The following is a 21,111-nucleotide window of genomic DNA, read 5'->3' as shown; positions in this document are numbered from 1 at the left end:
TGGTTAGGTCATTGCAAGGATCTTTCTTCTATCCAAGTATAACTCTGGAGATTTTGAGCACACTGGGATAATTTCTTGATTACACATGTTAAGAAGTTTAACTAAAGGATACACCATAAGACTCACAATATGTTTAGTTAGTGGGGCATTCATACCATAAATGTCCCGACTATTTTTGTTCTTTAAAAATTTAATGAGGTCCCGTAGCTCAACAATAGTTATTTCCCTAAACAAAAAATGTGTATCAGGCAGATTTAAGTTAGATATGTTGAATACAATACTGTTCAGCAGTTTAGCAACGGGGGTAACGTAATTTATAATGTTGGATGCAATTTCAGTAAAAAAAGTAATAAAATTTTCAGGAGATAATAGTGTTTTTGTCTTGTAACCATCTTGTACTTATAAACATATTCGAGTTTACATGTACTATATCCCAAACAGCCTTTGGATTGTAATTTTGAGTTTTGAGGTAGTTATCATAGGTATCTGATTTTGTTTTTTTTTGGACTTTTATGATATGAGTACGTTAGTTGTATTTTTAGGTCCTCCCTTTGGTTTCTTAATTCAGCATTAAACCAATTAAGATTTAATTCAGAATTCTTCTATTGAACTGGGAAAGATAAATTAATATTATTTTGAAGGAAAGTGACAAATAAACGTGCTTTATCTTCAGTTGATGTGCCATTGCAATTCAAGAAATCTCAATTTATATTGCTTACAAGATTATAAAAATAAAACAGGTTATTTCTTGTATATGGTTGTATTGGTTTTCTAGATGCATTTTCTTTTAAAAAATTGTTTAGAAAATCAATTATTACTGCACTGTGATCCGAGATAGTAAAGTTATAAATAGATACTCTGCAGCACACAGCACACAAGTTTGAAAATATATTGTCAATGCATAAGGTGCCATGGGTTTATATAATTTTTTTTGTCAAAGGTCATATGTTAGAATCATATCTAGAATTTTATTACTTTTATTATCACCTAAAATAAAATTTATGTTAAAATCCCCATTTACAATTATAATGCATTACAAATTGTAACCTTATATTTAAATAAGGTTAAAATTTGCAATGCGTTTTCAATTAAGGACATAAACTAATCAAAACTACCAGTAGGAGGTCTATAGCAAGTTAAAATTACGAGTTTAAGCCTGTGAGATTGTACAGCACACATTTCACATTACATTCCTAATGACAAATTCAGATATCACGCCGAGATATGAATTATTTTTCATGTTTATTTTTTGCTAAGATTGCCACTCTACCATGTATATGACTATATCAACAAAAGTGTGAAAGACAAATATAATTGTGTCATTTGAAAGTACTGATTTCATCATATTTCAGCCAGTGCTCACTGAGACAGATTAAATAAAAATCAAAGCTTAGCTTTAAGATCTAAAATCTTATTTCAGATACATTGGACATTTAAATGCATAACTGAAAAAAAATTTGAATTTGAAAAGTCAAACCTTTTTACTCTAAAATTTTGGCCAGAAGTTAGAGGTCATATATTTCATTTTTCTTTTACAAAGGTGCCGAGATTACAAAGCGTTTTAGCTGTATATTTTTACATAAATCAAAAGATAATAATTTTCTTAATAAAAAAGTTGATTTACACAAATAGCCCAAACCTAAAAATAATCAAGTTATAGCGATATTAATAATTGTGGGTAAAGTATCGCAAATCGAACCCCTAACACACCATACAGGTTGGAGAATTAAGGATTAAGCATTATCCAAAATAATAGCAACACCGCTTTCTCTCATCGATGAGTGGCCGCCTCCGGTCGGCTGGTAGGTATTTGCTGTTTTTATTTTTTACAGAATAAGAATAATAGTATCGGCATGCCCCATGGTGCTGTGTGACTGCAAGTTGTACTGTTAAATTTTAAAGTGCTATTTTTTTCTGTTTAAATTATTATTAATTTGTTTTATGAAGGCAATTCGGCAGTACAAGGTAAGGCTTTGTTTTGAATTATATTTGAAAACAGACCTATTCCTTGTGAAAAAACAATTCTAAATGTGGATTTGAATTTTTAAACATTTTGTCTTCAGGATTGTTATAAATATCACAGTAAAGTGCATCGAAAGAATCCAAGAGTAAGAACAATGAAAAAATGATTTGCAGTGCACTAGAAGTGGATTTAACACTGATATTGACCATAAAACCAGTTTCTAGTGTTTGGAAAACACATAGATACAAATCTTTTAGAGGTTCTCTGTATAAATGTAAATGTCTGTCCGGCGATTCACTATCACGCCTAAACTTTGCCGCGGAATAATATGAAAGCGAGCACACTTATGTGTTTTTGCTCAAGGAAGGTTCATATACGTGGTTTTAATTTCGGATTTACCGTCGATTTTGCAATAGCATTACGCGAATGTTGAACAATAGAGTGATCTATAAAGCGCTTTCATAAAGACACTGCTTACAATATTTTAGTTGTACAGTTTTCACAGTTAATCACAATACTTTCCAATTATTAAAATTTTTGTTAAACAGTAATCATCGTAGATGAACTTTAGGTTTCCATCTCTAATTGATCACATGCGACCATAAATTTCGAGTTAAAGGCCTTTAATTTGTGCTGCTTTGTTTTGCCTTTTTGCTTGTTTTGAATGTTTTACCAAAACCATTTGAGATTCTCAGTGTATGAGTCCTTGACTACAGAAATTTCTTGCCTCTTTCATTTAGATAATTTTTTAAGTAACAAATTCACACATTCAACATTTTCTGATGAGAAATTCGATAAATATCATTTATATTTTCCTTTCCTAGTTTAACACCAAATGTTTAAATTACAAATATAAAAGTATCTTCTTATATTTTCTTTCTTTTTAATTCTAGTTGCTTGTTTTCAGGACACTTAATATATGTCTGTGTTTTTAAATCTTTTTTATCTCCTTAGTCTTACTCTAGTCCTACCCCTTAAGTAGTAAGTCTTAGTCTTACTAGGTTTTTTTGTGGTTTTTAAATACACTTGTAAAGGTCTTTAACAGAAAGATTAAACAATAAAAGAATAAAATACTAAAAAGAAAATATCAATACAATTTGGTTTGGTTTGGGCAACAGAACTTTGGTTCTGTGGGCACGTATAGGGGCCACGTTCAGAACTTTGACTTATTGAGGATTTGGCTACTATTGATGATAGTGTCAAATGCCTTAAAAATATCATAGAGCAACCCCGAAACCTTCGTATTACTATCAGAATATACAACTAAAGGTTTATTTAATTTATAATTTGAAATTGCTTTTAACATGAAATTGTGATTTTTGAAAGTCTTTCTTTTATGACATAGGCATTAAAATAAGCCGTAATCCATCAGAAAAAACATACCTTATGTCTTCACAGTTAATAAAACTGGCAGCTGTAGGGCGTTAGTGTGCCCTAGCTACTATAGATAGACTAACACAGGAAAAAACTAGTTTGAACTCAGGTCGGACTTTAAAAAAATTAAAAACGTTTTTTTAATAAAGCCAGTAGTAAAGTTGGGCCACTATAGACCGCCACCAAGAATAATCTGAGATTCTCTTTATTATAAGTGTTAAAAATTTCTTGTGCTGACACTCATTTACTTATTAGCAAAAGACCCAGTTTAGAACAATTTAGAAATTTCAAGAGAAGTCTGATAGTGACAGCAAGCAAGTATGCAAATTCTAGAAAACATAAAATACAGGGATTTATAAAAATATAACCTAAAAAGGCTAAATTGAAGCCCAAATGGGGCTGTCAAACAAAATAAACTATTTAGAAACCAGACACTATAGGTGAAAATAATAAACTAAATGTAGGAAGAACCTTAAATAAACTTATTAACTAATCAAATTAAACTACGAGAAAAATATTACAAAAATTATGAGAATAATTAACGTATTTACATTTTCATAATACTGCTCCCCTCTCAAGTTTGATCGTCTGGATTAAACAATACCTCCAGTACTGGGATTCTTAAATTACTATTCGACGATTACTCGATATGACTGATTCTAAATAAAATTTTCAATTGTACGACCTCGTTGATTCTGATGACCACATGAAACGGTACTTCTCAATCCTTCTAGAGCTTCTAGAGCACCAAATCGGCATATCCACTTCTGGAACAGCTATTTTGCTTCTTGGCTTTAAATAGGATAAATTTCGGGCCACTTACTAAAGTAATCCCTAACTAGAAGAGCATTAATTCCAAAGCTGCTAGTAGGAAAAGGTCCTGCTACGTCTATGGCAATTCGTTCAAAGGGTACAGTTCAAACGGTAAACTACCACTTTTCCTCTAATTGGGCTTCTGAGGCCCTTGATTGATGAACATTGTTTTCACTATCGGCATCAGCGTTCATATCTTTATGACTGTAATGACAGACTTTATGACAGTAAAACCGTTCTCTCACTTTTGCCAATGTCTTACTAACTCCAAAATGTCATCCACCAACACCGCCCTGGGCAGTTTCAAGAACTTCTGAAATCCGTTTTCGAAGGACTGTCAGATATTTTTTTTTTTCCATCGGTGCTCTCGGCAGACTCTTATAAATAATCTATCTTATAGATAGTACATAAGGTTCTCTTCGTCATCAACATGTGGTTATGTACATCCATTTTAAACTGCTAAGCATTCATAACATCTAATCCTAATATAACGTCATCCATAATTTCTGCTACTAATATTTGCTGCTGGAATGTTGTTAAGCCAATGGTGAGTTTAGCTTTATGTAATACAATAATCGGGATCCTTTTTTTCATTGGCTGGCTCCGGGATTAAATTTGGTGGTGGTGAAATGCTACAGTAAGCTACCGATTCTGTATCCACCAACATCTCATACTCACGGTCGTATATTTTTCCCGATACTAACAAGCTCTCTCCGGCACGTGATAGCGGGTTCATTCTTAAATATGGGGCTTGGTAGCACCCAGCTAGCTTATAAAGTTATAAAGTTTATCATATTATTAATTATTATATTATTAAAGCTCATAAAGTTTTCCTGGTTCCTTGGGTATGTCAAAGGCTTGGGGCATTGATGTTTAAGTTACCCCTTATAATTAATTGTATTTACAATTCCAACAGTCTCTTAGGTTTTCTAGCCAAAAATGACTCAAGCCTTCTCAGGCTGTCTTCAAGATCCCGTTCCAAAGTGTTGAAAACTTGCTTCATACCACAGTCCATGGGCCAAAGCTTCCGGAATAGGGGCAAGAGGGGTGTTTTGTTTACAAACATATTTACTGACTCTCCATTATCAAGTTTAAACGCTTTTTTAAAAGAAGAAATTTTCATCCTGTTAATTTAACTTTTTGGTTGAAAAAGGTTGAGTCAATTCAATGTTTTTGTAAACTTTTACAATAATAGTAAAAACTTGTGCCGTTTGTACCGCACCATGGGAAAAAAAGCGATTTAAGTGGATCTTTTCACAAAAAAATACCGATATTTTCATAACATCATATCAAGGGATAACCGTCGTCAAAAACGTAGAATAATAAAAACTTATTAAGAAATCTATAATAGTTATAAAATATTTAATTTCCATAAAAATACTTTTTAATTGATAAGTACGTTTATTCTAATGAAGTACGTTAAAAAGACGCATAAAGAGTTCATAAACGGTAATATTGTTTTTAATTTAAAGCATAATCTAATAATAATAAGATAATTGTAAATATTTTTTGACGACCTCACTGGTAAAAATTACTTGTGTCGGTGAAATCAACAATGCGATCGAGTGGCGTTGCGATGTTGGACGTTCTCTACATTCATTTAACTTTGAATGTTGACTTATTTATAGAGTGTCTTATCATATTTTATGAAAAAAAAGCTTCATATTTTATTAAAGAGGATTATTTAAAAGTTGCGTTATTATTTTAAAGCGCCTGTCAAAATAAGTGACAAATTTGAATGATATTATAAAGTATGTTTTATTGCCATTTCTATATAAACATTTGGTATTATTGCATCAGAGATGTTGCAAGCAAACAAACAGCCCATAGTTCCCCGGCAACGTTGCTTCGAAGTGGGTCATTAACTCTCTTCGGTCCCGTTCCTTTTGTTCTGCTCTGTTTTTCTTATTACTTTTATAATTTTTCTTACTCTTTTATAATTATAAAAATTACGAGACAGTTTTTCCACGAACCAAAACTCTTTATTTTTACTCTCGATACGTGTTTCGCTAACCATGTTAGCATGTTCGGGAGAAGATTAAAACTAATCTAAAATTACTTACAAATGGCCTTATATAGTGCATTTTTTTTATCTCGGGTCATAGGGTTTTACGTGTAATATTTTCAACCCCATGTCAGAACCTATTCTATTTAATCGATAGGATTGAAACTTGGAATAAGTGAAGTTTAAGTTAACAAACTTTAAAAAATCCCATTATTTTGCAATAAAATTTGCGAGAAACCTATTTAAAATACGTTTTTCTGATGAAAAAGTTTGCTTTTTCTGCACCTCGTAACCTTCATTACCTTTATGCTTCAAAGCGGTAGACAAATATCTGACAGTGACACAAAATAATTTCCTCAAAATCTCAAAAATATATTTTCAAAAATCAACAATAAACAAATAAAACCTTTCAAATAAATTGTTCAAAGTGACCTCTAAATTGAGCCAAACAAAAGCCCAGACAGTTGTAGAAATGTCTTTTAGCATTTAGGAGCTGCCGGGAAGTAATAGTACGCGAAGCCTCGATAATTCTATTACGAAGTTCTTCGATATTGTTAGGTCTGCCTCTAACAATATCAAACACTTTCGATGATAGATAGCCCCAATAAAAGTTATCTAAAGGCGAAAGATCGGGGCTTCGCGCCGGCCATTTAGATGGCCCAAAACGTCCAATCCAGCGTCCTGGGAACGTGGCATTCAAAAACTCGGTAACAGTCGCTGCACTATGAAAGGGGGCTCCATCATGTTGAAAAATTATCCTGCCATTTTGAACAGCGTTTCCTAATGCGGGAATGACCTGCACCTGAAGTAATTCTAAATATTTTGCAGTATTCAGGCTACACTCTATGAAAAATGGTCCAATTATTCGATCTCTAAGAATTCCTGCCCACACGTTAAGTTTCTGTCTTGTTTGGGTATGCGTTTCCTGGATGACGTGAGGATTTTCTCGCGCCCATATTCGAGTATTTTGTTTGTTGACTGTACTATTTGTACAGAAAGTACTTTCGTCTGAAAATAGTATTTTGTTTGTAATTGTGGGGTCGTTGAAAATTCCTTTCATCCACTGTTCACAAAACTGCATTCTAAGAAAATAATCATTAGGCAAGAGTTCTTGAACATTTCTAACCTTAAAAGATTTGTATTTTTCTTTTCTGATTGCCTTTTTCCGGTAACTTCAGCAAACTGAGTAAGACTATTTGTTGGATTTTCTTCAACGGCCAAGCATACCTCCATTTTAAATTCTTCGTCTACTACAGTTTCGGTTCTTTTCCGTTTTAAGTGAGAACTGGCGATGCATCCAAACATAATAAATTTTTAATGAAACCGTTGTATAGTTGATGTAGACGAGACGGAGCGGTTAGGATAAGACACGGCAAAATTATCTACCACTTCTTGCGCCGACATTCCTCTAATGTAGTTTGAAACCATCTCAATACGTTCCTCCGTAGTGTAAATCGACATTTTAAAGAGTTTTTGAACAATTTCAATGGAGCAGTTTAAAAATTATTTTGTGTCACTGTCACATATTTGTCTACCTGCTTTGAAGTGTAAAGGAAATGAAGGTTACGAGGTGCAGAAAAAGCAAACTTTTTCATCAGAAAAACGTATTTTAAATAGGTCTCTCGCGATTGTTTTTGCAAAATAATGGGATTTTTTAAAGTCTGTGAACTTAAACTTCACTTGTTCCAAGTTTCAATCCTATCGATTAAATAGAACAGGTTCTAACATGGGGTTGAAAATATTACACGTAAAAGCCTATGACCCGAGATAAAAAAATGCACTGTATACTAATGATGTACCTAATAGACCGAAAAATGTAATGAAGCATGGCCGAACAATTCTTAAACACTAAATAAACTATATAATTGACTATAAGGGATTGGACCCCAGTTAAGAATATTTTTTTAATTTTTAAATATTGCTAAACATTCGTATGGATCTAATTTTCTATTGTTAACTGGTTTAAGTAATTTTATATATTTCACATGAACTACATGTTTTTTAAATCTGACATTAAATAATTTTCTGGTTTGTCCTATGTAATTTTCATTACAATCGTTGCAATTAATCTTATAGATTCAAACATTTTATTACTCTTTATTTTATCTTTTAGGTTTCCCAAAAGATTTTGTAACTTGGCCGAACTTTGATAGACCGTTCTTAGATCTAAGTCTTTCAAAACCCTATCAAAGCCTCTCGTCAAAATAGGATCGTATGGTATTGCAACCAAAGTTTTCTTTTTTTTATTCTTTTTTAAATGTGGTAAAGTTTTTAAGATTATTTTTAAACCTATGTCTTCTAATTAGCTTATCAATCTTATCGTCATAACTATTGATCCTAGCAACTATTTCAATTGTTGCTTTTTCTTTATTAAATTTGCTATTACTTATTAGAAGAAATGAGTCCAAACGATGTACCAAGATATGCATGCTAGCCATTTTATGATGAAAAGAATGGTTAGAGTAACTAGTTATGTATCTAAAAGTATTTGTTTCCTTTCTATAAATATCATATTCTATAACCTATTATTATTTTTAATGTCAAAAATCTCCAAGTATGGAAGTTGGTTATTTGTTTCTTGTTCGAAGATAAATTTAATAGATGGAAAACAGTTATTGAGTTGTTCTACAAAATTATCAATATTGCATTTGATTTTGTCGAACACGGCAAACACATTATCAACATATCTTAACCAAACTCGTGGAAAGTATTGGAATGTATCTAGACTTTTCAACTCTTACATATTTCATATAAGCTACATGTTCTTTAAATCTGACATTAATGGATCTTCCGGTTTGTCGTATGTACATTTAACCATTTGTAGCCATTTTTGCTTAGCAGATATCCTTTACTTCTGCCACCAATTGTAACGAAATTCAGGAACACACTCCTACACTTACTCTTGGAATACGCTTTTATGTCAGGAAAAAATATTCATTGGTATCGTCAAAAACTGTAACCGTGACTCGCATTGACTGTCGTTTAATGATTTCCAAGGCAAGAACTGACTAAACAATTAAAACTGAATCAAATGTCACGAAATGCAATAGACCTTTTAAAAACCCTTGAAGTAATTTACAAATGTTTAGAATTTTGTACATTGTTTTTGCTAATGGAAACCAACAATTTTAAGAGAATACTGACAGTCAAAGCGAGCAAGTATACAAATTGTAGAAAATATAAAATACAGAGATTTAAGAAAATATATCCTAATTTGGGGCCCACAACTCACAAGCGGCCGTCAAACAGTATGAACAACTTGAAAAGTAGACAGTATAGGTGAAAATTACAAACTAAACGAAAATAGAACCCTAAATAAACTTAATTAATCAACTTAAAATACTACAAAATACGAGTAAAGCAGTACAAAAACTGTGAGAATAATTAACGTATTCACATTTTCATAACACTATCTTACCTTTTTAAAATCATCTTCATCTCTAGCTAAAGCTCTAGCTTGAGTCATTCTAATATCAGTAATTTGCTTCGCTCTAGCTACATGTAAGTCTTCCATCATTTTCTGCTTTTTCAAGGCAGCCTGTTTTTCTTGTTCTCGCCATTCTCGTTCTTTCTGTGAAATAAAAATATAGATATTAGTAATGTTTCAAATCAATTGCATTCTTTTACTTCTTCCTGGGATCTAGCTGCATTCATTTCATCCAGAGCAGCTTGCAGATCTTGACTCTTCTCTTGCATCTCTCTTAGCCGAGCAATTTCTTTTTCTTTTGCTGCTTTTAATAACGATTTTTCTTTTTCTAGCGCTTCCTCTCTTTCAGCTTTTTGACGCATAAATTCTTTTACCTAAAAAATACGCATTCCTATATTTTCTATTACATTATATTTAAAAGATGTCTGAGAATAATATCATCTGAGAAATAAACATCAAATCAGTTAGTTGACAAGCCGTTATAAAAATTACCAATAAACAATGATGCTTGTGATATCATTTTGTTTTTTAATATTGGTGTAAATATATAGATAAATATTCGGAAACTCATAAGTAGCTAATAAATAATAGGCAGATATGTATTTTCACAGACTTTACAAGTATCAAATTTTGGCAAATACTACTAAAAATTAGGCCTTAAAAAACATTAATTTTAATTTAGACTTTAATTTAAGACAAAATAATAAATGAAAATACTACTATTAAAATGTTTTATTTTTAAACAAAAAGTATGTAATTAAGGAAGTAGAGATGAAACTTTATTTAAAAAAAAACATAAAATTCCTAATTAGACGTTTTTTAAATAAAGTTGTTAAAGTTTTAACCCTTTCTTTTATAATTCTTTTCAGTTTGATAAGAAGCTTAGTATAAAATGTAATTGGTAAAACCAATGGGTTGTTTCCTAATTATTGTTGTTTGTTTGTTTCCTAGGAAAGTTTGTTTCTTAGAAAGTATACAGGAAAATGTGTGAAATTTCTCGGATTTAAATAGAAAATAAAAAAAATAATATGGAACTTTTCTAAACAAAATTCTCTATAGGCCTTCCCTACGCAGATACGGCCCCTTAAATAAGCCGCTGGAAATATTTTCTTGAATAACTTTTGAAGTACTTGTTATAATTTAATAAAAAAATTTACGTGCTCAACACTGCTAAGGACCTCTTAAAATGGAACCCTTAAAAACATTTACGTCGTATATTTTACCAGGGGCCGACTAGGTTGTAAACGGTGTCTTATTTTGCATGAGATTGCAGGGTACCTCTGTCATTTTTTAAGATATAGCTTTGCGGTTTTCGCGGCCTTGTATCACTCTTTTGTAAAAGTTTGAAAGCCACAAACATAAATATTCAAACTGCTTTTGTTCCTGAAATGTAGCGAGAACATATAAATGTTCACTTTTGGAGATGTTATAATTTCTCAGGCCCTGTATAAGATAGAATAAATGAATAGAAAAAATGAAAACTGCATATAATAGATATTTTTATAGAAAATTCAGTAGCGTATTTAATCCTGTATATTTTTTACGTCAAATTTGTTCAATTTATTTTCTAAATACATTGATGTATTACAACCTAATCTTTAACAAATTTTAGCTTCAAAAATTAGAAAAATCTGTATTTATGTTCGATTTTTTATTAGAATGAATTTTTTCAACATGCATAAAAAATGTTGTGTGTATTGCATTCATTGAAACTAATTCACCGAGTCAATATAAATCAATAATGATGGCTGACGGTGAAACATGGAATTTCAACATTTTGAAAAGTATGACAACAATGTTATAAAATGCTTAAATCTTTCTAACGAAAATGTTGAAGCAGAGATTTAAACAGTTAAAGAGTCGGATTAATTTATTTTGTTACAAAATCCTAAAAATAAAAAAGATCTTATTAGGATATAGATCATGTCCAGAAAGACGTCAGCCAACTTGGACTACGGTATTCCCATTAAAACAAACCCAATCGTTCAAATTATGGCAGCTACTCAAAACCTAGACAACCTCATATTGAAAGAAATGAAACTGGCGAAATTAATATTTTAGCGTGTGTAAAAGCAGGACCCTAAATTTTCCATAGAAAAATAAAAAGGAGGTAGGAGTTTCAAAAACAAAAGTGCAAAAAATTTTAAAAAAGCAAATTTAACCGTATGAGGTACATATTATTTAAGAATTGCATCCTGACGATCTATTCAAACGATTGGAATTTGATTGTTATTTTTACTTCTATTATATTTTTTAGCTCACTGTTGAGATGTATTTATTATTAAAAAAGGAAAGTGTTGTGAGACATTACCTGGTTTTTACTCGGACTGACTTTTCACTCGCGTTAGCTGACCAGATTTTAATGAATTTTAAAAGTTAATTTGTATATCTTATAAATACAGCTGTGTTAGCGCTTCGGTTTATGATATACTTGTTCGGCGACTTAAGAGCGAACTGCGTTTGATATGCTGGATACGCACTTTTTACAAGGCCTCAAAACATTCTTTTAAACCCAGTTTAATAAAAATATTTTAACAAAACTGTTTCTACATAGTGAGCCAAGTACAAATGAATTATAATATTTAAAAGTTAAAGTTTAAGGATAATTTGGAACTGAGTGAAAGAATGAATTACTTGATTAAAAATGATTTCAGTAATTAATTTAACTACGAAATTTAAGAAAACTGACTAATCCATCCGAACCCGGATGTACCTCTTTAACTCGACCCATATGTTACCGCAGGGGCGGTGTTAAGAATTAGTACTAGAGTTCCAGGAGAAAGGTTAACAATAGGCTTATGCCATTTGGCACGTTGATGTAGCGTGTGCAAATACTTATTAGACCAACGGCGCCAGAAATCCTGATGTATTTTTTGGAGCATCGGCCAGCGATGTAAACGATTTAGAGGTTGCGAGATCATTTTCGGGAAGAGCAGTCAAAGGCTTCAATAATAGAAAATGACCGGGTGTCAAGGCTGCCAGGTCGTTAGGGTCGTTACTCAAGGGTGTAAGAAATAGTCATAAAACCATTCAACTGCTTAGACGCACCAGCAAAATTGGTACCGCAATCGCTATATAAGTGCTGACAACGGCCACGGCGAGCAATAAACCTACGTAAAGCGGCTATGAAGGCCTCGGTAGAGAAATTGGAGACCAATTCAAGATGTAAAGCTTTGGTTGCAAAGCAAACGAATAGGCACAAGTAAGCTTTTTGGTACGACAACCATGGTAATGTGGCATTATTACATTAAAACACCCTGCGTAGTCCACTCCGGTGAGGAGAAAAGGGTTTACTTGGGATACACGCACAGCAGGCAAATTACCCACTGGGGGTTGAATAGGCTAAGGTCTACACCTAAAACATCGTACACATTTTAAAATAATTTAACGAATGACGCTTTGGGAGATACTATCTAGAATTTTTGCGTGATAAGAAACTGAACGCTTTGGACATTACCATGAAAATATTTTAAATGAAAATAAGTTACTACAAGTTTTGTAAACTCGTGAGTACTAGGTGAAAGTGCAGGATAATTGTGATTAAAACTCAATAAATGTTTTAACCGACTACCCACATGTAAGATACACTATCTAAAAAAAAGCCTAACTTTCTAAGCGGCTTCGAACGTTATTGATGGGTTTGAATTAGCCTTATGTCTGAAGCAAAAGCCTGGGGGACTGAACATGCTTAGCTAAAACCATTGTTGCGGCATGAAGTTCGGAGGACGTAAGAACGTCTGTAAGTTATTTAAGTGGAAAACAAATGTTATTTTTATAGCGAAAAATATAAGCAACAATGCGCGTTAATCTATCAAATGAGGAAAACTTGATAATGAGTATTTGAAAAAAATCTTCTGAAGCGGAAACTAATAAGCATGTTTTCTTTTCTTCTGGTAAAGAATTGACATTAGAAGAGATATTTATAAAGAGGATCGAGTTGCGGTTTGAATTAACTAAAGAACTTGGAGCCGCCCACCAAAGGGAATTACTTTTTAACTCTACTGGAAATAAACCTCTAGAACCTAAATCCGCAGGATTGTTTTCAGAGGAGACATGATATCAACAAGAAACTGGTAGCTTTTCTTAAATAAAGGAGACCCTATTACTAACAAAAGTACTCCAACGATGTGGAGATGCTTTGATCTACGAAAGAGCAATTTTTGAGTCACTCCAGGCGAAAATCTTATGAATTGCGAAAGATGATGTATAAATTTTGTAAACATCTTTTTTACCGATGCTACTTTTGACTTAGCACAACAAATTGAGTGTTTACTTGCTCATCAGCAAGTACACAGCATAGGTAAATTACAGCGCAATAGCCTTTTTCGGAGCTATCGAAAAACCCGTAAATTTCTATGGTCTCATCAGTGAGGGGGAACAAAAAACAAGGAATTTTACATTCGGATATAAAAGATATGTCTGATTAGTATTTATTTCAAAGAAAAACAATTTCGCTTGGAAGCGTTTCATTCCAACCTAGTTTTAAATACCATAAGCGTTGAATTAAGTGCTTCACGAAAAAAGTTAGAGGAGAAATTAATCCCAAGGAATCAAAAATCTTTGCTAAATTAGACAAAAGTATATGTTTTGTTCATCCTTTATCAACTGAACTAACTGAAAATTGCAGAAACTATCAAGAAAATGTGTCTAGTCGACGGTTATTTTTGTTAACGCTTGACAATACCGAATCCCTTCCATATCACGCGACGTCACCATGCGCGAGGAGAGCGCCGCGCGAGGTGTAGAAGCGGGAACGACCATAAGCTCTTTCTTGACTTTCTGACGACGCAAAACAATGGCGTCATACTATTTAATTTAATAATTTGTACTTATTACTGTTGGCAAATAAATGTTGTTTTTAATTAACGTGAAACGCAAATAATCTGAACGCCACACTCTACATATTATGGTCCTTCTTCGCTGGATTTGACTCCCGAACGGAATTTCACTGCATTTTAACATCCGTACGGGACTTTCAACGAGGCTTTTACCGCATTTATTTGTGGCTTCAACTGGAAGAAACGCCGACCGCCGGCCCAAGTTTGGATATTTTGCCTTTTTGACGACGGGAACAATAAGATGGTCTTCTCAGGGAATACCGATTGGTTTTGCTTATTTCACTACAGGTTAGTGCGTTCCTTTCTTACTTTCTTTTCTTTACTTTTACAGGCCTCTGTTTGATTTATTTGTTTATTTTTTTAACAAAATTAAACTGCTTTGTATTTATGTTTCTTTATGGTGGTTACTTTTGATGGTACTTTACATTGATTTACAAACGATTTTGTGATATTTGATGCTACTTTGGTGATAAAACTAATACCTTTAATTGACATTTGTTTACGTTGCAATATATTACACATTTTGCTGGTATACTATCCCTATTTACACTCATTTCTTTTGGTATTTCACACTCCTTTTGATGGTGATTTTCTACTATTTACATTTTATTAAATTTTAAAATTTAATATACCTACCTTATTAGTATTTTAAGCATTGAATTACAGACTTGTTGATGGCAAGTAGATATTTTACACATTTTTGGTGTTACTTACGTTACTAGGTTTGATAACTTTACATGCATTTTAATTAAGTGTTTTGAGAAACCTATTTAATTGCATTGTTTTATTACTTTGCCTCTACTTTGAACAATTTCTTTGAAAGTACTTGTATTGGTATTATTAACTATTCGAGATGGCTGACGCAAGAAATAAAAGAAAGGCTACTAAAGCTGCTCTTACACGGTTTGAAAACTATTTTCAAGCTCTTAAGTCAAACAGAAATCTTTCTCAAACTGATTTAGTGAAACTCAAAATGCGTGCGCAAAAGGCTGATCAATTGTTGGAAGATTTTAACGCTGCTCAGTTAAAGATTGCCGCTGCTGAGACTGATATTAATTTTGATGAACATGACAGTGAGACTCAACAATTTGAAAATAAATTCTACCGCATAACATCTGAAGCGAGCAAATTTTTAATTGACCTGATGCAGCCGCAGGTTTTAACTCCAAACGTGAAAACTAATTCTAATAATGATGATTTAACAATATTAGACTGCCTCCAATAAACCTTCTAACGTTTGACAGTTCAATAGTTGTTTTTTAGAGACACTTTTAATTCCTTAATACATAGCAATTTCAAACAAATACCAGCCAAAAAATTTAATTACTTGCGCCTCTCTCTAAAGGGTATGGCAGCTGAAGCTATCTCATCACTTGAAAACTCTGATGCCAATTATGATGTGGTCTGGAACATCTTAAATATCATCTTTATCACGTGAATCTGGACGTGGCCTTAGAGTCATACTTGACGGCTTACAGAAGCACATGGGCGCCTTGACGGTTTTAAAGATGCCTACAGAACATTGGGATGCCTTAATCTGTCATATTGTGACAGGTAAATTTGACAATATGACTAGAATAGCTTAGGATTCCAAAACCTGTTATGAAGAAGTCCCTACTTAGAAAGAACTTATAGATTTTTTAAAAGACAGATGCAGAATTTTAGAGTCTTTCGAAAACAGCTCTTTTAGAAACACTTCAAACAAAATCGAAAGGTCTCGCCAATCACACCCCAACTTTCACAAAAATACTTCTCAGTCCTTTGTCGCCACTAACAGTATTAAAAAATGCACGTTTTTTCAAAAAGAACATCTCATCTACACATGTCCTCAGTTTTTACAAATTTGTGCTATTCAAAAATTAAATAATGCTAAACAAATGAAGTTTTAGAAGAAATGTATCAACTGCCTTTCTATAAGCCACGCAACTTAAAACTGTAGGTCGTCTGGATGCAGAAAATGTGGAAAATTCCATCATACTCTTTTACATTTCAACAGAACCTATTCTGGGACTGTACAAACCAATAATAATAACACATCTACCTCTTCTCATTCTAACAGCACTGAGACTGACTTGAAAGATGTAGCCACAACCTCTTGGTCTACACATGTGATGCACACTCCTCTTATATACTCACCTTGTAGTTTAGTGGTAAATGAAAAACTTAATTCAAACACTGTATTATTATCCACTGCTATCAACAAAGTTTCTGACACTACAGATAAGTCACACTTATGTAGAGTACTCCTAGACAGTGGAAGCCAATCCAATTTTATTTTAGGAAGACTTTGCAACTTGTTACAACTTCCTATTGAAAATATTAAACATTCTATAACTGGTATCAATCAGAAAATTGAAACCATGAATTCTAGAGTTTTTGCTAAAGTCCAATCCAATTTTTCTAACTTGCCAACATATCGTGTCCTGTACCTTAATCTATAACTGGAAATATTCCGGCTATATCCTTTGACTCCAGTATATTACATATTCCCAAAAATATTGCATTGGCTGATCCCGACTTCAGCTCTGCAAAACCTATTGACTTACTGCTCGGAGCAGACATTTTCTGGGAACTGATCCATATTGGTCAAATAAAATTGGGTCGAGGACTTCCAATTTTGCAAAAGACACATTTTGGATAGATTATTTTTGGTCCTTTACAAACTCATCTTAGTTCAAGTCCTTGCTCAAAGACACAGTGCTTTTTTTACCACTTCAATTGACAATCAGCTAACTAAATTTTGGGAGGTAGAGGAATTTCCTAAAACTAAATACTTATTACCAGAGGAAACCTTTTGCGAGGAACATTTCTCTCAGCACACTTCTAGAGCCCCTGATGGTAAATTTGTAGTACATCTTCCACTTAAGGACTCCATTGATCGTCTTGGGTACTCGAAGTTGACAGCTACAAGTCGTTTTTTAAATCTTGAAGGGAAACTGAATAAAAACCCTGATTTAAAACGTACTTATCAAGACTTTATGACTGAATATGAAAGACTCGGTCATATGACCCTATCTGAGAATCAAAATGATACATCAGGGTATTTTTTCCCGCACCACTGTGTGCTTAAATTAAGCTCCACTACAACTAAACTACGGGTCGTTTTCGATTCTTCCTGTAAATCTGACTCAGGTTTTTCTTTAAACGATTTACTTATGGTCGGATCTAATGTTCAAAACAGTCTTTTTTCAATTCTCTTACGGTATCATATACATCCTGTGGTTCTTAGTGGTGACATTGAAAAAATGTATTGACAGGTCTATGTAGCCCCTGAATATCGTAAGCTTCAAAGAATTGACGTGATTGAATCGCTTTGGCGTGCTAATATTAATGAACCGATTTTAACTTACGATTTGTCCACCGTTACATACGGGACAGCCTCTGCTGCATTTCTGGCTACTAGATCTTTGCAGGAAATAGGTAAAATACATGCTAAAGACTGTTTAAAGATTTTTAATATAATACAGCGTGATTTTGTTCGTTGATGATCTTTTAACCGGCACAAAAATTGCGTGCTACAGGATTTAAAATAGACGATGAGTGGATTGGGTCAATATTGTTAGTTGGGCTCACAGAAAAGTTTAGTTCTATAATTATGGCGATAGAGCATTCTGGCATGAATATTTCCGCTGATTCCATTAAACAAAAATTGTTGCAAATGAAAAGTGATGTTGCCCGTGCTTCAGGCAGTGCTTTTGCTAGTAAATGTTCGAGTTCCAGTTATTCAAAATCTACTTCGCAGTATAAAAAGTGTGACAAGAAGGACAAAAGTGAAGTAAGGTGATTTAAGTGTTCTGAACTTGGACATTTTAGAAACAAGTTTCCTAAAAATGGAATGAAATCTGAGAAATCACCTAATGATCAGAAAAGAGTGAATGCTTTTAGTAATGTTTTTCTAAGTAGTCATTTTAAGTCTGATTGGTGTGTGGACAGTAGTGCAAGTATTCACTTAACAGCCAATAAAGATTACATATTAAATGCGTATGAACCTGAGATCCAAGAGATCATGATAGCTGATCGAACAGTTGTAGAGGCCAAGAGTTCTAATTAATACAATGGTTGGAAGTAAAACTGTGACAGTTCAAGATGTTTTATATATGCCAAAATTGACTACAAATTTGGTGTCGGTAAGTCAATTTCTTAAGAATGGCAATACCGTGGAATTTGACAAAAATTTTTGATTTACAACTCGTTTGGTGACTTGGTTGGTGCAGCCGATTTCGTTCGAGAAGTCTATCGATTGAATGTCAAAAATTCAAGTAGTATACTGTTTACTGATTTGACTATCGAAAGTGGAGAGATTTAGCCACATCAATAGCAGTTTATCTTAACCAGATGAAGTCTCAAGAAATGGTGAAAGAGCTGCATTACATTGGTTTGGTTAAAACTGAGAACGCAAATTGTGAAATTTGTTGCGAGGCTAAGCAATCAATACATTCAAGGAGAACGGTACTAGAGCCGTTCTGTGTTTTGGAGGTAGTACACACAGATGTCTGCGGCCCAATGAAGCCGGTTTCTCTAGGTGCGTCAAGATTTTTCTTGCTTTTTATTAACGATTATAGTAGAATGACTTTTATGTACTTTCTTAAATCAAAGAATGAAGTCTTTAAGAAGTTTAAAGCTGAAGTCGAGATCTATACAGAAAAAAAGCTTAAAATAATCAGGAGTGATCGGGGCGGAGAATTCACTGGACGTGACATAGGTTTATTGCTCAGAATGGTATAGTACACCAGAAAACTAACAGTTACACACCAGAGCAGAATGGAATTTGTGAACGGTTAAATAGGATTGTGGTTGAGAAAGCAAAGTGCTTGTTATTTGATGCACAGATGGACAAAAAGTTTTAAAAGTTTAGTTCATACAGCTGTCTATTTACGAAATAGAAGTATGGCTTCAGGACTTAGCAAATAGTATTTACAAATAAAAGGACTAGAGGCCATCGGCTTCAAACTTATAACCGGGATTGAAGGAGACCAGAGGCCCAGAACGTGTCTCTTAGCATCCAGGGAGCTTCAATTAACACCTTTACCACAAGTAAGCTCCAAGGATACTACGGCAGCTCTGCTGGAGTACACGGTAAGTGGCATAAAATATATGTTAATAATACGCAGTTTATATCTTCCGTATGATAATGGACAACTTCTCCCGACGCAAGAACTAAAAAGGTTAATAAAATACACAAGGGATAGTGGTTTTCCATTATTCGCGGGGTGTAACGCAAACGAGCACAACACTGTATGGGGAAGTACGGATACCAACACGAGGGGTACGACATTATTAGAATATGTAGTAGCGAAAAACCTTGAGGTAATAAACGTAAATGCGGAACCGACTTTTGTCAATAGAGTTAGACAAGAGGTTATCGATATAACGCTGGTAACACGGTCATTTGCGGAAAGGGTTGAAAACTGGAGGGAATCACAGGACATAACAATGTCCGACCATAGAATGATCCGATTCGAAATCGGTTCGGATAAGGAGGAACAGCCCCTCAAGAGAAACCCGAGGGCTACCGACTGGACCAAATTTAAAGAGGGTCTTGTTCAGTCCATGGGTACTCTAGGTGGATCATATCCTCCAAAGAGGAACTAAATACAGAAGTAGTACGGCTAAACAGTATACTCATCAGTTCTTACGAGGCCACATGTCCTCCCAGGAGAGTTGGCAACAAGAGATTGCCCTGGTGGAATGACATTTTGGACTGTCTCAAAAAAGACGTAAGAAGGTCGCACCACCGCGCTCTTAAGGGGGGAACTCAAGAGAATTCGGATTTATACTTAAGAGCTAGAAGGAAGTTCAAAAATGAAGTTCGACGATGCAAAAGAGACTGCTGGCGCAAGTTCTGTGGAGAGATGGAATCTCTCTCAGACACAGCCCGTCTGAAGCTACTGGGCTCTGACAGGAAAACGAGATATGATGCCTGAAGAAAGGTAAACTATGGACCTCAAACAAAGAAGAGACTATCGAGCTTCTCCTTAAAACTCACTTTCCTGGAGAAGGAAACGCTGCATTTTGGGGCGAGGAACCAGATCCGGAGCCGGCCTGGAACCTCGTCAGAAACATAGTAACAAATGAAGCCATAGCTTGGGCAGTGGGTGAGTTTAGTCCATATAAGGCTGCATGACCTGACGGAATCATACCCATGATGTTGCAAGTAGGCCTCGAAACCACACTGCCTTACTTAAAGAGAGTTTTTGAGGCCAGCATTGCAATGGGGTATGTTCCACTAATCTGGAGGGCGGCAAATGTGGTCTTTATCCCAAAACCGGGCAAGAAAGACTACCGTCAACCAAAGTCCTTTAGGGCAATAAGCCTGACTTCATTTCTACTAAAGACTATAGAAAGGCTTATAGACAGGTATATAACAGAGGAGATTCTAATACAATCATAGATGGTCACGGGTAAATTCGTGAACACAGTCTGTGAACGAATGCAAGTCGTGCAGGATAGTGGAACAGTGGTGTCGGTGGCCAGCCATATTGAAGGTCACCAACGCCCAAAAGCTGACCATACTGCAAAGACTGGTCTGCTTAGGAATTGCTGGAGCCATGAGAACAACACCTGAGGCACCACTAAATATTCTTCTTGGGCTACCGGACCTCCCAGTCTGGATTGAGAGGGAGGCCATGGCGGCGTATAAGAGGATGAGAGATAGTGGAGGATGGCGCAATGTTCACTTAAGACAAGGCCA

General features: G+C 34.1%; 1 protein-coding gene across 3 annotated transcripts in view; it reads right to left on the bottom strand.

The window, feature by feature from the left end:
• LOC126734966 (cilia- and flagella-associated protein 45-like) overlaps positions 1-21,111 on the bottom strand; it is a 55,590-nt gene that overhangs the window by 17,604 nt on the left and 16,875 nt on the right. For all 3 annotated transcript variants that reach the window (XR_007660230.1, XM_050438835.1, XM_050438834.1), the window contains exons 7-8: positions 9,783-9,956; positions 9,574-9,726 (exon numbers count right to left, since the gene is read on the bottom strand). Coding sequence is in view for 2 of the 3 variants with exons in the window: in XM_050438835.1 (XP_050294792.1) it covers positions 9,574-9,726; positions 9,783-9,956 (327 nt within the window). In the remaining variant the exon portion in view is untranslated. The remainder of the gene's footprint in view (positions 1-9,573; positions 9,727-9,782; positions 9,957-21,111) is intronic.

This window comes from Anthonomus grandis, chromosome 4 (genome assembly GCF_022605725.1).
Source record: "Anthonomus grandis grandis chromosome 4, icAntGran1.3, whole genome shotgun sequence".
Taxonomy (NCBI): Eukaryota; Metazoa; Arthropoda; class Insecta; order Coleoptera; family Curculionidae; genus Anthonomus; species Anthonomus grandis.
This window is presented reverse-complemented; position numbering and strand designations above follow the sequence as displayed.